Source organism: Rutilus rutilus (assembly GCF_951802725.1).
Source record: "Rutilus rutilus genome assembly, chromosome: 3".
NCBI classification, from domain to species: Eukaryota; Metazoa; Chordata; class Actinopteri; order Cypriniformes; family Leuciscidae; genus Rutilus; species Rutilus rutilus.
Window position 1 is genome coordinate 21,741,163 of NC_140211.1, and position 16,705 is coordinate 21,757,867.

Sequence of the window (16,705 nt, forward strand, 5' to 3'; positions counted from 1 at the left end):
CCAGAGACAGTTTTCTTCAATTTAACTCAACAGTCTTCTCTAACGGATACATTGGTTTCCCTAGAATTGTCCTTACAGAAAGTCACACATTGTTTAAGAGGTGGTGGCGCAAGATCATGGATTAATTTATACATCAAACACATATCTGCAAAAAATTAAATAAAATTGTCAAACGTCAACAATGCAATTATGCAAACTCACATTTTCACAGCTTGTTTCATAAACAGTACTCCGACAGGGTCTTGAGTGTTTATGTGCGCTTAGACTTTTTGTAATATACCCCTAACAAAGAGCAGGCTTATTTCAGATTTATCCCAGTATGATTCTGCAGTGAAAATACTTGTTTTTGGAGTAGGCTCAGTATGTGTATTTGCTGTGCTCAAAGTTTTTCTTCAGATTCCTAATCCATTCTAAGGGCCTTTGGTAAACTACACAGGGAGGCTGATTATTTGTTACACTATATGGCAAAGTGTTTAAATAATCTGCAGATCTGATTTACTGTGGATCTTAAATGTCAAGTATAAAAGGAAATAATTTGAAGATATGTGCCAATTTATAAATCACTAAATTGCCTCTAAACACCTCGGATTGCACTTTATAGCCTATTGGCTTATAGCCTATATTCAAATCAACTTTTTTTTTTTAAGACATCATGATGATGAGCAACATCCCGTAATAGGTAAGCCTTGCATAAATGCGACGTTTTGGCTAATGAGAATGTTCATTCTAGTACCATACACCCCACCTTCTCTTATTATTTGAGCATCCAATAAAAAATTGAACGACAGAAGCAGGTACGCCCACAGCCAATCGGATACGCCTATTGAATATGGTTGTATCCACGGATTGGTTGTTGTGACTGTCAATCACGTTCCTCTGTACACCTTACACAGGACGACATTATTTTTGTCATTTTTTTTTTTTATCAAGACGTCTAACGTGGCAGTTAGATGATAACGACACGATTACGAAATATTACCTTTTGCTGACGCGTTTCCTTCTATATAAACATACAAATACAAAGTGTTTGCGCATGCATTTTGCAGGACCGAGAAGAAAGGAGGAAGGCTGGAGTTGAGCTAACGTTACAGTACTAGCGAACTCTAAAGCTAGCGCTGCATGTATAGTCTAACCTGCATGGCATTACATTTAAACGCATATGTTCAGTTTGTTAATATTGTTGTCTTATATCAGGTGCGTATGGTGGCGCGCGTGCATGTATATTTGGCCTTGCTGGGGGTGTCAGATGTAATGCTAACGTTCTAATAGCCTATAAGTGCTTTGTTGCCAATGGTAATAGACTTGTTTTCATTCCCAAATTCGGGTTGGCATTGTGTGTTTGTTGCTGCGTGTTCAGGAGAAATCGGTATCGTGTTGTTGAACTGAATGTAGCACACGGCTGTTGCTCCACGCATGCTAACTTTAGCGAGGTTATAGCTAACACACAGCTGAACGGTAAAGCCAGAAGTGTATTTATCGCACGAGCATGACGGCAGATCTGCAGAGATGACCGTGACCAAATAAAAATGCGTTATTTAGTGCTATAGGGTCAGGCGGAAGACGGAAAGCTGATGGCTGTGTGCCGTTAGCTCGCATCAGCTCTCATAGGCCACGTCGCCTGTGTGTGTTGATGTGTTTGATCTACTGACAGTGGCGTTGCATGAATGCAAACAAGGAAAAGCGAGAAGTCGCCAACTGTGCGGAAGGGACACGGAGGAATCGTCAAAGAAGTTGTGACACCAACTTCAGGACAACTCAAGGTTGCTGTAAGCCGAATGCGGAAGAACGTATCTTTTTAGATAACTTGACAGAGCAGTGACCACCAGATCACTCGTATTTAACCTAACGTTAGCGTTACGGGGCTCACACAAATCCAGAGGTCGTAATCTGTGCGCCTGTTCGATTACGATGATCGGCTTCAGTGCGAATCGACGTGGAGGTCGCCTCCCTTCCTTCATCCTGATCGTATTATTGGTAATTATCGTCATTTTGTCGTTTAACTACTGGAGCGTGTCCACTAAGCACGGGCGGCTGCTGGACGAGCTGGCCGAGGTGCAGACTCAGGTGAAGCGCACGGACGCGGCGCGCTCCCGCCTGGAGAAGAGAAACTCCGAGTTGATGATGCAGGTGGACACGCACCGGAAACAGATCGACCAGAAGGACGGAGACTACAGCGTGCTGGAGAACAAACTGCAGGCCAGGGATACGCTGGTCAAATCTTGCATCGATGAAAAGGTGGGGATCCCCAACACGAGGGGATGCTTTACATACATCACTGATGTGCTGTATGATTTGTTTTTGTCTGTGACTCTAGCTACTGTCATACCTTTATTTATCCCTTCAAATGATTTAACTGTTTTGCCTGGGTACTTCTGACAAAACTGATGTGGATCAGGGGTTTCAAACTTTACAGACCAGAAACATCCCACCCAAAGTCTCAGCCAACCCCAGTATAAAAGACTAGACTAGTCACTTTATAAGTAGCCTAAGTCGTGACGTGAATGTCAAGTATGGTAACCCATACTCAGAATTTGTCCTCTGCATGTAACCCATTCAAATTATTGCACACTCATTAGGAGTAGTGAACACACACACTCCAAACTGTGGACACACACATCCAGAGCAATGGGTAGCCATTTTTGCTGTGGCACCCGGGGAGCGATTGGGGTTAGGTGCCTTGCTTAAACTCAGTCAGCCTGCCCAATAATTTTAATTTAAAACTTTCATTGTGATTATTACAGTGTATAATAGTGATTGGGAAATTTATCATCCAGCTCAATATGTTTTTTTGCCATTTTGAGGTTTTCGTCATCATTTTAGCCAATTAACCAATGTATAATCCACAATCGTTCAAATATTTTTAGTTAGAATAAATATTGCATAAACATGTTCGTTTAGCAAATGCATGAAGTGTGGACCATTAGTTTGAGCCAATGTCATTATGATTATCAGTCAACCACTGTTATATACAGTACAATGCGTAGTAGATCATGTGTTCAAGATGTTTTGAACGAATGTTTTATGTGTTATGTCCTCCATGGATAGATGGTTGGAAAGAGTAACCATGGCATTCTCTCAATTTGATCAATGCACATCCTGTATGTCTGTTTGCTTAGACCTTTGCTCAAGTTTTTATTCTTTTTTTATTGGTGTTACTTAGTTAATGCAAACAGAAGAGTTTTATATGTGACTGTGCAGCATATAATGCCTTGTATTGTGAATATACCATTTCACAGGAACATTCCTTACTACTTGAAGTAGTATCACTAGTTTTTTTCCTGTTAGCTTGTCGCACACACACAGTTGATTTCTAAAGAAGTAGGCAGTTTGCTGAAATGAACTGTTCTCTTTATACCTGTTCTACTAGTTGTGTCTGCAGATAATGCAGTTTTCCCTTTGTGTGACGTGTTCAGTCGGCAGGTTGCGTGACTGAGGGTGACAGTCAATGAAATAAGAATATATACAGGGTTCCAATGTTCATAAATGATTCTTTCACATATCTTTTTGAATTGTAAAGGGAAATAAATTATATCTTAAAATCATAAAAAATGTAAATGCTGAACACATTATATGAAAATAAATATCCCCCTCACCATTAAAATCAGTATAGTAAAGATGTGAGCTGACAGGACAGAGAGCATGCTGCTCTTTATGGATTCAAGCCTCAGGCTTCCCTGTGGTTGTGTGACACAGCTGAGAGCTCATGGTCAGGGCCCATCTGTGTGCACAGGGCTTCACATCTCAGGCTCTTCCCACACAGTCCTGATATTATATCAACAGAATTGATGGGAGACTGTCATTACTAGGGCTAGAAGGCAATAACTATTCATGATTGATTATTTTCTTGATAACATTTAGGGAGAATATGTATTAATAATTTAAATTGTATTGTGTTTAATGCCCTATAGCAGTCTTATTCCCTTTCCATATTCATTTTCACCCTATGGTTTACAATAAATAGACTGATCGTCCTGGTTATTGTGAAAGGAGGGGATGCGGAAGATGTGACTGTTGCAGAAGTTAGATTTCGACACATTTCAGCTTGGGTTTTGTCTACCTGGAAAGGGGAAATGGACATATGAGCATTGATATTCCGTGTGCATTTGGATGCCCTGTACCTTTATAGATTGATTCCGTGCTGCAGCAAATGTTTGGTCGTATTGCTCACACAGGCCCCTTTACAGATTATTACCCTTTCACAGTCTTTGCTTACTGCAGTACTTGTAAAATGTGAATGAATCTTTGTAACCTTAATCCAGGCCTGTCACGATTATTGATTAATCGTATGATCGTGGTTATTCTATCTAGTCGCAATTATTTGAGATAACCCCAATAATTGTGCTGTTTAAATTTCAATAACATTTTGGCAAAAGTTAAGCGCTTAAAGAAACGGCATCAAATACGCAACATTGTGTTTCCTTTTCTGGTGTGGTGGTAGGGACTAGGGAGGAAGAAGGGCAGTCATATTGTGACACGGAGTAAAGAATACATAAAGAACTGTTATAAAGTAGACAAAGACAGTCAAAGGTCTTCCTTCATAAAAGGAAATCAAATGGGCCTATATTGTCATAATTTTTATCATTTATATATTTTTATTATTATATTATATACAATTTCAAGTTACAAGATAACATGTTAGTAACTGTACCAGTAACTGAATTCAGCTAGTGGATTGACTTAAAAAATCTCAATAGCTGTCAATTTATTCTTAAAACTAAATCTATTTTCCTCAGCTGATCATGGCAACACATACTTGCATCTAAAGAGTCAAATTGTATACCTTTTCACTGTGTCATTTGTCATGGGATTAGGAATATGATCTGTTCCATACTGCGAATCCTGTTTCCTATTCTGTTTATCAAAGGTGGAGAAGCAGTGTGTCAATCTGCACACACAGACACACCCATTCTATTGTTCTTGTTCACTTGTGCTATGTGTTCTGTCCAGAGAGGAAGCTGTCCTTTAGCATTGGCATTTGTCTCAGTGGCAGCTTGGATGACATGTGCAAACCTGTATGGCCACTGCAGTGACACCAAAGGCAGCAAGCAAGGGAAAAGCCAGAATTTCCAAATAAATTGAGCACTGGTAAAATGTATACATTTTGAATTCATATGTTGCTTGGGAATAAAAATGGTCTGAATACATTAGAGTTGCACGATTCTGGACAAATTGAAAATCATGAATTATTATATATATATTTTTTTAAATAGAGATTCTCTAACGATTCTAAACTAAACAAAATAACATGTAATTTACTTCTGACAAAATATTTATTGCTGCAGTGCAGTCTATTTAAAAATGTTTAATCAATTTGAATGAATTATAAAAAAAATCTGGTTGAATGATTCAATGACTCACTCATAAAGACTTGACTTGTTTCATTACTGGATGAATCAGTGTTTTTGAATAAATCTCTTGAATGAATGATTCAGTAACAAATAACTTGTCGCCACCTAGTGGTTTAACAATGTTATTGATACAGTCCTTATAAACAATCCTCTATAAACTTTTATCCAAGTACTTCTGTGATCATTTGAATATTTGCAATACTGTGTGAAGTTGAGTCTGTGTCCCTCTCTCACCTGCTTACGGGAGGGCTTTGTTCTCCCACAGGGTGATTGACATCGATGCTTTAATTACTGGCCCATCTCCTGTGTGGTTTTTTTCAACTTTAAATCTGGCGACTGATCATCCCAATAGTGAAATCAGCAGTAGCAGTGTGGTACCGTTTAGTTTATCATTAGGGGGGTTCATTTAAGGGCTCAAGGTCTGGCTTTTGCCATAAGCTTACGGTTGGTAGATGCCAGTCCAGCAACTGCCACTGAGATTTATGGGAATGATTTCAAAGTGTTCTTCAGATATTATAGACCTCATTTGCTCCATTGTGTCTGAGAGTAACTGCAAGAAGTGTCTCAAAGGCACTGTTTCCTCGTTGGGTGTAGCAAAAGTAATAGATGTTTGAAACAAACACAATGGAAGCTCTTAACTGTTGAAGTTGGCTCCTTCACATTTAACAACTTGATATTGATTAGATGAAGCACCAGTGTAAAATCTATAGGATAAGCATGCATAGGCATTCAGCTGACCCTTCAGCAGTGTTAGTGTGTACTGCATACACACAGTGCAGCAGACTGCTATTTTGCTGTCCTTCTGTCTGCTGTTCTGCTGGTAGCTCGAAGGTTGAAGCTCATCGGGTCTCTATAATAGCACATTACTTAGCACTTATGTCCGCTGCCCTTGCAGCTTAATTTGCTGTGCTGACTATCATCTTCTGCTTTGAGATGGGGCTCTGCTCTCAGCAAGCTCAAGCTCTATGTCCACGTCCCCCTCAGTGAATTTGTCATCAGGATCGCAGTTCCCTCTGAGCTTCCCTCTCTCAATCCCATCGCAAAATTACAGCAGTAAAGCTCTGGAGATTGAATTCTCTTACTGTGGCTCAGTGAAAAGAGTTTGGACAACAATACTGTTTGGGTGATAAAACACTATGCTAAAGTATGTGTGGTATTGTTGGCAGCTTCACACAGTTTCTCATGGGTTCCACATGATGGGTTTTTGTCCAGAGGACGGTTTGATGTCTAAATGCAGGGACTGATCTCAAAAGAAGGAAGTTAATAAAGTCAGACAGATACAATGCTGTTCTTTAGTCTGGGGGGAATAAAATGTTATATATTTATTCATTTATCGATTGATTGATTGATTGACAGAAGTTAATACTTTTATTCAGCAATGACACATTAAATTGACACTAAAAGATTTCTATGTACTTTTGAGATTTCTATTCATCAGAGAATCCTGAAAGTGCGTTTCCACCCATCGTTTACTGACCCTCAAGTTGTTCCAAACCTGTATGAGTTTCTCTCTTCTGTTGAACACAAAGGAAGATATTTTAAAGAATGTTGGTAACCAGACAGTTGACGGTAGCTATTGACTTCCATAGTAGGAAAAAAACAAATACTATGGAAGTCAATGGCTACCGTCAACTGTCTGGTTACCAACATTCTTTAAAATATCATCTTTTGTGTTCAACAGAAGAAAGAAACTCATACAGGTTTGGAACAACTTGAGGGTGAGTAAGTGATGACAATTTTCATGTTTTTAAGGGGTTAACTATCTTTTTAAGCAGGAATAGTTCTCCTCTTTCAACATTTATAATAAGAAATGTTTCTTGTTGCACCAAATCAGTTTATTAGAGTGATTTCTGGAGGACCGTGTGAATTCTGCTTTACCATCACAGCCTTCGCAGGAATAAATTACACTTTAAAATATAATAATATAGGACATTTACCTACAGGAAATAGATAATATTTCATAATATTACTGTTTCTACATAATTCAGCCTTGGTGAGCATAATAGACTTTCAAAATCATACTGACCAATACTGTCAATACTGACCCAAAACTATTTAATGGTAGTGTAAAGTTTAGGTTTAGAGATTATTCAACCATAGCTACAAATGTGAGTTGTTGACTATGGATATATAATAATCCAACATTGATCTATAGTACTCAAATTTGTGTAGTTGAAGTTAAGCATATAAATTGGGGGAAAGTAAAAATCTATGAGAACATTTTTTTTGTGTGTTTTTCCAGGATAAGCCCTTAAACTGTCATATGACGTGGGTCATATATTCTTAAAGTATGTTTTGTATATTACTCTATTCCTGTTTTTTTTTTTTCAGAATAAGCTGCAGAATGATGTCAGCGCCCAGATGTCTGAGATTCACAGACTGAAGGGTAAGATGTGCACACAAAGAGGGTGCCATTTCCCAGCATCACGTCTTTGTCAATGAAATAGGATTGTTGTGGAATATGCAAGTACAGCACTATTTTTGTACGGTTAGGTTGTTCCTTCCTACTCCATTTTTTTTTCTTCTGATTGTGGTGTTTTTGACTGCTGATTTGGGGCATGTAGTCATGTTTGCGTGTACATTTACAGAACAGGTAAAAGAGTTGAGACAGGAGATCATCCGACAGGAAGACCAGCTGAGGGAAGTGCGGAAAAACAGCACCAATCTGGAGAAGAAGCTGGAATATGAGAGGTGAATACAAGCACTGGTGGACTTTCCCTGACCCAGAAGGAGTCTTGTTTTCTGTGCACTTCTATTCCTACATTTGGTAATAATGGTTAAGATGTTCGACTAGTTGATCATGTATAATATAAATGTAACATGCATTGCAGCTTGCAGTGTGGCAGACAAATCACAGAGCTGAAGGCAGAATATGAGGAGAGCATGAAAAGAGTGGAAGAAGAGGCAGCAAAACTCAGACAGGTATGCTGTGAATGATTTGAATAGTGTAAACTCTGGCTCGTCTTAAAGGGTTAGTTCACCCAAAAATGAAAATTACCCCATGATTTACTCACCCTCAAGCCATCCTAGGTGTATATGACATTCTTCTTTCAGACGAATACAATCGAAGTTATATAAAAAAAATGTCCGGCCTCTTATAATGACTTCTAATAAAGGCCTTCTGAAGCGAAGCGATGAGTTTGTGTAAGAAAAATATCCATATTTAAAAGTTTATCGACTATAATAACTAGCTTCCGGCAGACGGCGTACGCAAGTCGACTTAAGCCAAAAGAGTAACACAAGACGATGTGTGACGTACCTGTGGGATGTAGGAGTATCGTACGCTTTGACGCCTCTCGCGGTTCAAACACACAGGGCTGAGCAACAAACTCAAGCTCCTCTGACATTTCTCTTTAAAAAAAAACTTGTTTTAGACTTCTAATTTGTGATGGGTGTTTTGTTTTGCTCAATCCTCTGCACTTCTGCGTTCGTCAATGCGTCAGGTCGGACTTTTAACAGAAACCGGCCACTCACTGCCATTATAAATCTTGGAAGAGCCAGGACATTTTTTTATATAACTCCATATTGTTTTCGTCTGAAAGAAGAATGTCATATACACCCAGGGTGGCTTGAGGGTGAGTAAATCATGGGGTCATTTTCATTTTTGGGTGAACTAACCCTTTAACTCACAAACTTAATGAAAACTTGCATTTCAGAGTTTATTAGAGAATCGTAAAGCGGATGCAGGGGATCGGCAGGTGGAGGTGGTTCTTGATCAGTCCAACAAAAGAAAAGAGGACACTGCAGAGCGCCACACAGTGGCTGCACAGCGAAATGATGTCCCAGTTCCTAAAGGTAGCAGAAAAAACAACAATGTGCAGATACATATACAATTTGGTGGGAAAAAAACCTTTTGACGTCTCTTGCTTTTTTCTATCACATTCACTCAAGATGATATGGTTAAACCTGGCAGCGATGCTGGCATGCCTGGCATTGAGGACAGTGAAGTGGGCAAGATAGATGACGGACAGTTTGGTGAGTATCACAAAGTATATTTCTAGAAGATTTCATTGAACCAACAAGTCATCTTTGTTCAGTGCTGATGAGTAACAGAGTGAATAAACTCTACAGCATGCTTAAAATAAGGGTGCATGTCAGTTACTTCATTCAGAGATACAGTACATTTAATGTTTCTCCAGCCTTAAAGAAGCCAGCCATCACGCCGCAGAAACACATGGAGCCGGCGGAGGCTGCGGCACTGCTGAAGGAGGAGAGGGCAGGGTTTGGAGCTGGAGCTGGTGCCAGACTAGGGGATGATTTGGCCCGTGGGCAACCGCTGGACCGACCAGACATACCCCATGATGAAAACCTGCGTTTGGGGAACCATGACGTCCCTGTGCTGCAGCAGGTTCCAAAAGCAGTGGCTGACAAACCCATGCTGTTTGACGAGGATAATAAGGCAGGCATAAAGGCAGATGAGTTTGGGGAGCAGCGCAGACAGCTGGGAGGTTAGAGGTCATGATTTATCAGTGCTTATAACACTTTTCAATTGTTGGTTGTGTTACAAATGTGATGCAGGACCCAAACATACACTCACACACATACTTACTATGCTGGTGGGCACAAAAAAAGGGCACAAAAAAATTACTCTTTTCCCTAAGTAGAATACTTTCACCTTTATAATATTACTACTATTTTTTTATTTAAAATTAGATGTGCACATTAGTCCATATTTCTCCATTTCTGGATGAAATTATAAAAAATAAAAAAAACTATCAAAACACTTTTATTTCCTTCAGGCAATGCAAACATAGTTTTGTACTTGTATTTCTGTATGGCCCCTGATTTTTCCTTACTGGGGAAGCCATGTTTTTTGTTTTTTTTAAGTAGTAGCAATTCTGTACTTTTATTTGTGTGTATCTTTTGGGCCTCTTTTTTTTTCACCAGGAGATTAGAGGCATGCTGTCATATTACACAACCTTTCCACTTACAGAAATGTACCTCTTTAATGTCAAGTGCTCTTTTTTTTTTTTTTGTCCTTTTTTTATTAGCTGAAGGCTTGAAGGCAGAGGGAGTTGGAATTCCTCCTCCTCATAACCCGGCTCAGGTTCTTCCCAAACCCATTGACCCGCGCAATGGCAGAGAACCTGTGCACGCTGACCCCCCGCGTCACCGTCAGAGTGAGTATTAAACCGTACAGGGGTGGGGATGGGGCTGTGGCTGTTTCTGAAGATGACAAGACAAATCGTCAGCTATCCTCTTGTTACGTCATGATGTATCAAATATTGTTTTGGGGTACAACTCTCCACTCTCTTTCAATTGAGAATAGTGAGTCTCAACAGCTTATGTGCTCTGTTCATTTACAGCACACATTTAAGCTACGTTCTTTGTAAAAACTCAGTGCACACCACAGTCTCCGGGCTCATTGCGTCCCGGACACCATTAATTTAACAATTCAGAAAAGATTAATCACTGTCTGGCCATCTGAAATTTCGGTATGGAGATAAAGTTAGGATCAGGATTTTTTGGTAGTAAAACAGCACACCGTGAGTGTAATTTAGCACCATTGGCATCTGATAGAGAATTTGGACCTACACTTCAGACTTAACAACCGGATACTGATATTCCCAGATTCTCTGAACCTCAGTCTTCACTTTCATGTATGTTATCATTTGGTGGTTTCCATAAAGTTTCAATGGGTTAACTTCATGTCTCTAGGCTCTCCCATCTTAAAAGAATATATCGCACATAAATTGTCATTCAAAACCTGATTTTAAGCTTTGTTACCTAGAACACAAACTGAGAAAAAAAAGAATGTCCAAGTTGCTGATGAATTACCAAGCACAGAAGTTGATTGTAATTCACACTGTCAATCTTTTGTGTTCCACGTAAGATAAATAAATATGGTTTAAAAATAACATAAGTGATTTTTCATTTTTTTTTACTATCTCTTTAAGACTTTCACTGGGGTTTGATGCAGCAGAAGCTGGCACCATTCAAGCCAGTTCACAGCCTTAAATCAATCCCTTTGAGGTATATTTGTGTGAAATACAGATTGGAAAGCTGTACACACTTCTGCATTTTGGGCATTTGTAAATCTCTGACATACACTCACACACGACACGTATTTACTATGCAGGCAGTAAGGATTAAATTACAGGGCACAAAAAAAATTACTCTTCATGGTCTTTTTCCCTAAATAGAATACTTTCGCCTTTATAAAATTACTACTGTTTGGGCTATCTGGGCAAGCAGCAAGCATAAAGTCAAGCAGTAATGTTTGTGTCTGTAAATAGACAGAGAAGGTAGTAGACTGGGTTCTCTGCTGATTACTGCGCTGCCTGACTTTGCTCCCTCTGCTAAACTCCTCCACACCACCATGTACCCCATCCCATCCCACCCAGCCTTCCTTTCTTCTGTGTAAAGTCCTCTACCACCAGCTCCATTCCTCACTGTCCTCTGAGATTTTATTTTCTTTGGAACTAAAATATGGCATAAACCTTTTTGTGGTCTTTTTATTTTAACCTCATTACTTTCAATGTAGTCTCATTGTCCTCTCTTTGCTCTTTATTGTCTTAAATATGCTTCTGATCTATTTGCCTTTCTGTACTTTCTTTTCCTTTAATGCCTTTTACCTCTTTCAAATTTTGCTTGTTCCTTTTTCTCCTCTTTTCTTTCTTTCTCTCTTTCCTGATGGGGCCCATCTCTGCCCCTGCAGGCCGTTTCTTTGATGAAAATGAGTCCCCCGTAGATCCGCAACACGGCAATAAGCTGGCGGACTATAACGGGGATGATGGCAACGTAGGTGAGTATGAGGCGGATAAGCAGGCCGAGCTGGCCTACAATGAGGAAGAGGATGGTGATGGTGGGGAGGAAGACGTCCAAGGTGAGCCAGGGGGATTGCGACTGCTTTGCTATTCCATCTCCTCTCCCCCTCCCTTGTGCTGGTGCTGTTCTGCTTTATTAAGCTGCTGGTTCAGTCATCATGGGCTCACAGCATACTGAAGTACTGTCAGTTAATTTGGCCTAATGCTTGTGGAAGGCGTCAATCACAGGCGAAGCCCTCACCTCAGTGTGCTGAAAGCATGTGTGGATGAGAGAGAAAGATATGAGTGTGAGATCCTTAACCTTTCTGGACCATGTGGTTATGAGACTGAACCTTCTCTCCCAGCATGCCTCATTCGGCTCTTCCAGTCATTGTCTTTACTAATCAGCGTGCTAGTGTGTAGAGTTATTGTGTTGTCAGTGCATGTGAAAGCCATAATGCTGTGTTGAATCCTTTTCACTAGGGCTTGGGGCTTTAAAAGGGCTACTTTGAAATCCCTGTTAACTTGGCCATCTTATTTCATCTTGCCAATTTCTCATCGGCTTCCTGTATCGCTTAACACTTGTGACAATTGTAAACCATACATCTCATATGCCATGTTCACAATGCAAAGTTTAGGGATTGACAACTGCATGTAAGTGCAAGAATGAATTCTGTCTTTGTCTGCCATCGTTGAGGTTATGGCTGCGTGATATTTCAACATAGCCAGTGTTTTTGTGATAACAGACAATTTTATACTGGCGAAAAGTCTGTTTCAGGTCAAAACAGGTAGCAGAGAATAAACTGGGCGTTTGTGTGTGTGTGTACACAGATAATGTAGGAAAGACAATTAACAAGCCATCGTGATGCTCTCATAGCAAACTGGCGTGAGGAAAGACAATAGGAGGAAGGCAATACAGTAAACTCAACTCTGTTTCAGGTGGTTTTGTTTACTTAGTTGTTTTTGATGTAGTGAGATCAAGGCAGACAAGCAATGATAATGTTAGAGATCAAATTTGAATAAGGAATTATAAATATAATATTTTAAAAAACATAAGCAAATAAGGTAAATCTAATAATTATTATCCAAAGTATTGTATGTAAGTAAGTTTTTAAATTTAAACGCTGTCAAAATAATTCCAGTTCACGTGGCTACGTGGAGGCGATAAATAACTCTGCATTATACATTTTGAAGGCCAGACAGGTAATTTGTTGAGGTCAATTTGTAAATAAAGACTACACACTTGCGCACATATATATTCAAACGCGCATACCTATAGACCAAACACGTAATACACATGTGCACACCGTCAGCGTTTTCACAGGTTTGTGCAGAGATACATTTATTTATTTATTTATTTATTTATTTTTGCACTTTGGAACCTATTTCAAGGTTTGCGCTCTCGAGCCACCAGGCACTGTTGTTGTGCGAATGAGCGGGCCGGAGCACGTTAAGGGTTTTCTGTTAAAACGGTGTTGTGTTAGCCCTACGTTAATAACTAATGATCTTTGCAACGGAAGTGAATCAATCAAAACTAACTTTAGCTGGACAATAACTTTATTCTAGAGCTGCTGTAAAGCCAAAACAATCTGTTACTTTAATTTCCTATTATCACTGTAAAGCTGCTTTGAAACAATCTATATTGTTAAAAGCGCTATATAAATGAAGGTGACATGACTTGTAACATGATGTTTGTGAAGATCCGAGTATAGAGAAAGGCCCAAATGAAGTACAACATTTGCAGAATATAAGAAGCAGAAGAACAACAAAATAAGAGCAATGAATATATATTCAGGAAAACTTGCATCCTCCTAAATTTTTTAGTTTTGTTTTGATAAGAAAAGGTCAAACAGACTTATCCATAATGTCATAGTAGGTGTAACGGCTAGGTCGGAGTGACCAGTCAAATGCTACGGTTGCAAAGATAGATGAAAATAGATAGAGGTGTGGTTTTGACACCTAGGAATGCGTCCAATATTTAACAAATAATAATCTAATCTAAAAAAAATATTCTTGGACAATACTAATGAATAAAAGATAGGTGTAAATGAGTAAATACTTGAATATATGATGGAGGTTAACATATTAAGGTTGAATATCTGAATGCATGAACTCAAAGATACAATTACTAAAGAACAAATGAATGAATAGTATGGATAGGAAAATATCAATTAAGAAAATCACTAGAAACATTGGACACCAGTTTCTAGTTTTTTTTGTTTTTTGCATTGATATTAAAGTGACTTTCTCAGCTTTAACATTACTTTGCATTTATTTTTGTAAATGCTTCAGTAAAACACTGCTGTTCACTCTCAGAAGTTGTCGTGAAACATTGGTTATATCATTTTCAGTTTTTAAATATATGTATATATAAGTTTAAATTTATTTTACACTCTTGGAGCATTCACACATCTTTCTTGAGTATTATGCAGCCCTAGTTGATATAGTGATAACCACAGAAATGTTTTGGCTGCTGTAAACAATAAGCATAGCCATTTTTGACTAAATAAATACTACCAACTAGAGATGTAAATATTGTTCGTAAACCAAAAAGATCAGGTAGTGACAACCGCATTTATATAAAATATGCGTGAAACCAACTTCTTTTAAAAGCAATAAACACTGTCTCTTCTGGCAGAATAACTCCTGTATTCTGTATGAACACAGAATAGTTTACGAGATTCACTCATTCAAATGTGGTTGTCACTCCCAACACTTTGCAGTGTGTATGTGGCTTTAGTAGCTTTCACTAGTATTAGTTTGAATGTTTCTTTGAAAGTTGGGTATATTTTCTTAAAGCCATGAAAGTTAAGCTAGTTAGCTAGTCAGCCATTGTTGTGATTTATAAACACTCTGAATTGTAATCATCCTTCTTGTTGTATCTTTCAGACGATGAAGACCGGGAAGCTCCAGGTGAAAGGGCTGTGGATTACGGAAAGCGACGTCAAGCCATTGATGTGCTGTAGTCCCGTCCCGTCTCTAAAAAAAACCCATACATTGAGCTTTGGATGTTTCTGACAATGAAGCTGCCAAGAGATGAAAAATAACTTTGGATTTCAGTTGTGATATTGGTATAATGTACAATTGGAGACATTCAGACTATTCAAACTATTTCAGTCTTCAGAGACGAACAAGTTTCGGCGGTTACGACTGTGAAATCAATGACTGTGGATGAGATTTTTTTCAACTTAAATGCGACAAAGTGATTTAATGATCTTCTGCAAATGTTTGCTTGCACATGTTTGCTTGATTTGAGAGTATTGTTTATGTTTTTTTTGTTTGTTTTTGCCCCCATCTGTAGCACATGTCTAACAGAATTGAGTTTTGGAACTATTATATTGTACAAATGTCTTGTTTGTAATATTATTATTATTATTATTATTATTATTTTCAGTGGGATAATAAAATGCCTTCTCTAGGCATCGGAGGACGCGACTGTGAATAGATAATACGGAAATAATAATTCTCTGTGTGATTCACAAAGTGGAACATATTGATATACATATTTTTGCTGAAAAGCTAAATCTCCTTTTATCTTTTTGGACAACTGTTGCTAAATGGAAGTGTAAACTATGGGAAGATGCAATTAAGTTGCTGTTCAACTTTTAACCTCTCTCTGGTACAAACACACTTATTGGCCAGACAATAATCTTTTCCTTTTTTTCCAACTATGTTTTCTGATTCTGAAGGAGCACTCAAGAGTGCACGTTGAGTTTTGTAAGGACATTGTTGCATGCAAAAGGCAGCCTTTGTAAATCAGCCTGTAGATCAAGAAAATGGAAAAAAAAAGCAATACTCCGTGCCACAGACTAAACTCACCACAGCTGTCGGCCTGCTTCCTTTCTTACTGGTAGATGTACAGTACATATGAGGAGGGATGCTGTATAATTGCTAAACTCTCAAATGGAAATAATGATCATATACCTAAATGTTTGTGTTTGTTTCATAATCAAGCAAATTTGGTAGGGTTGGCATACTGAATGTAGTCTTAAAGCTTGTGATTGTTTTTGAGATATGTCACATGGGTGTGCAGGGCATTCCAAGAATAACGATTAACAAAATTCTTTATATTTCAAATTAACTCGTCCTGTTTTGGAAAAAGTAAAACTTTGATCACTGTGACTTAAGTATAGAAAGTAGTAGCATCGAGAAAAGCACCCAGAAATCTTCATTAATTTATCCCAGGCTGCTTTACAAACAAATGACAACATTACTGTAACAATAAACGATGTTTTCTGTAGTTTTACTGGCTGTTGCATTTAGTTTTTAGCTCAATTCAGGAACAACGTTTGTGAATTCATTCGAATGATTAGATTTTATCGGTTTAGTTGTTACTGTACTTGTATACTGTATTCATAACATCTTTATATATATATATATATGCATATATCTATAGGGAATGCCCTCGTATCATGTGATGGCATCTTAAGTATAATGGATCTAAAAATGATCTTAATTCAAAAATACAGGCAGTCTGCCGAAGTGCTTCGTAACGGTATTGCCATGACAACCAGAACGTGCCTTTCCTTCTCATGTCATACCCGCGCGCTCGTTCTATTTTTTTTTTAATAACCGTTTTCTTCTTGATTTGCAATGTACAAGTAAATCCGA

At 38.5% G+C, this 16,705-nt stretch overlaps 1 protein-coding gene across 2 annotated transcripts; it reads left to right on the forward strand.

Annotated features, from left to right (window-relative positions):
* Positions 1-864: 864 nt before the first annotated feature.
* On the forward strand, positions 865-16,334 carry golm2 (golgi membrane protein 2). 2 transcript variants are annotated; one of them, XM_084406103.1, is made up of 10 exons: positions 865-2,235; positions 7,680-7,734; positions 7,937-8,039; positions 8,180-8,270; positions 9,005-9,143; positions 9,240-9,323; positions 9,488-9,796; positions 10,340-10,468; positions 12,007-12,174; positions 14,984-16,334. In XM_084406103.1, the coding sequence occupies exons 1-10, from the start codon at positions 1,909-1,911 to the stop codon at positions 15,058-15,060; spliced, it is 1,482 nt and encodes a 493-aa protein (XP_084262229.1). In that variant the 5' UTR covers positions 865-1,908; the 3' UTR covers positions 15,061-16,334. The 2 variants fall into 2 exon arrangements, with proteins under 2 accessions (XP_084262229.1, XP_084262230.1); XM_084406104.1 differs by lacking the exon at positions 12,007-12,174.
* The last annotated feature ends 371 nt before the right edge of the window (positions 16,335-16,705 follow it).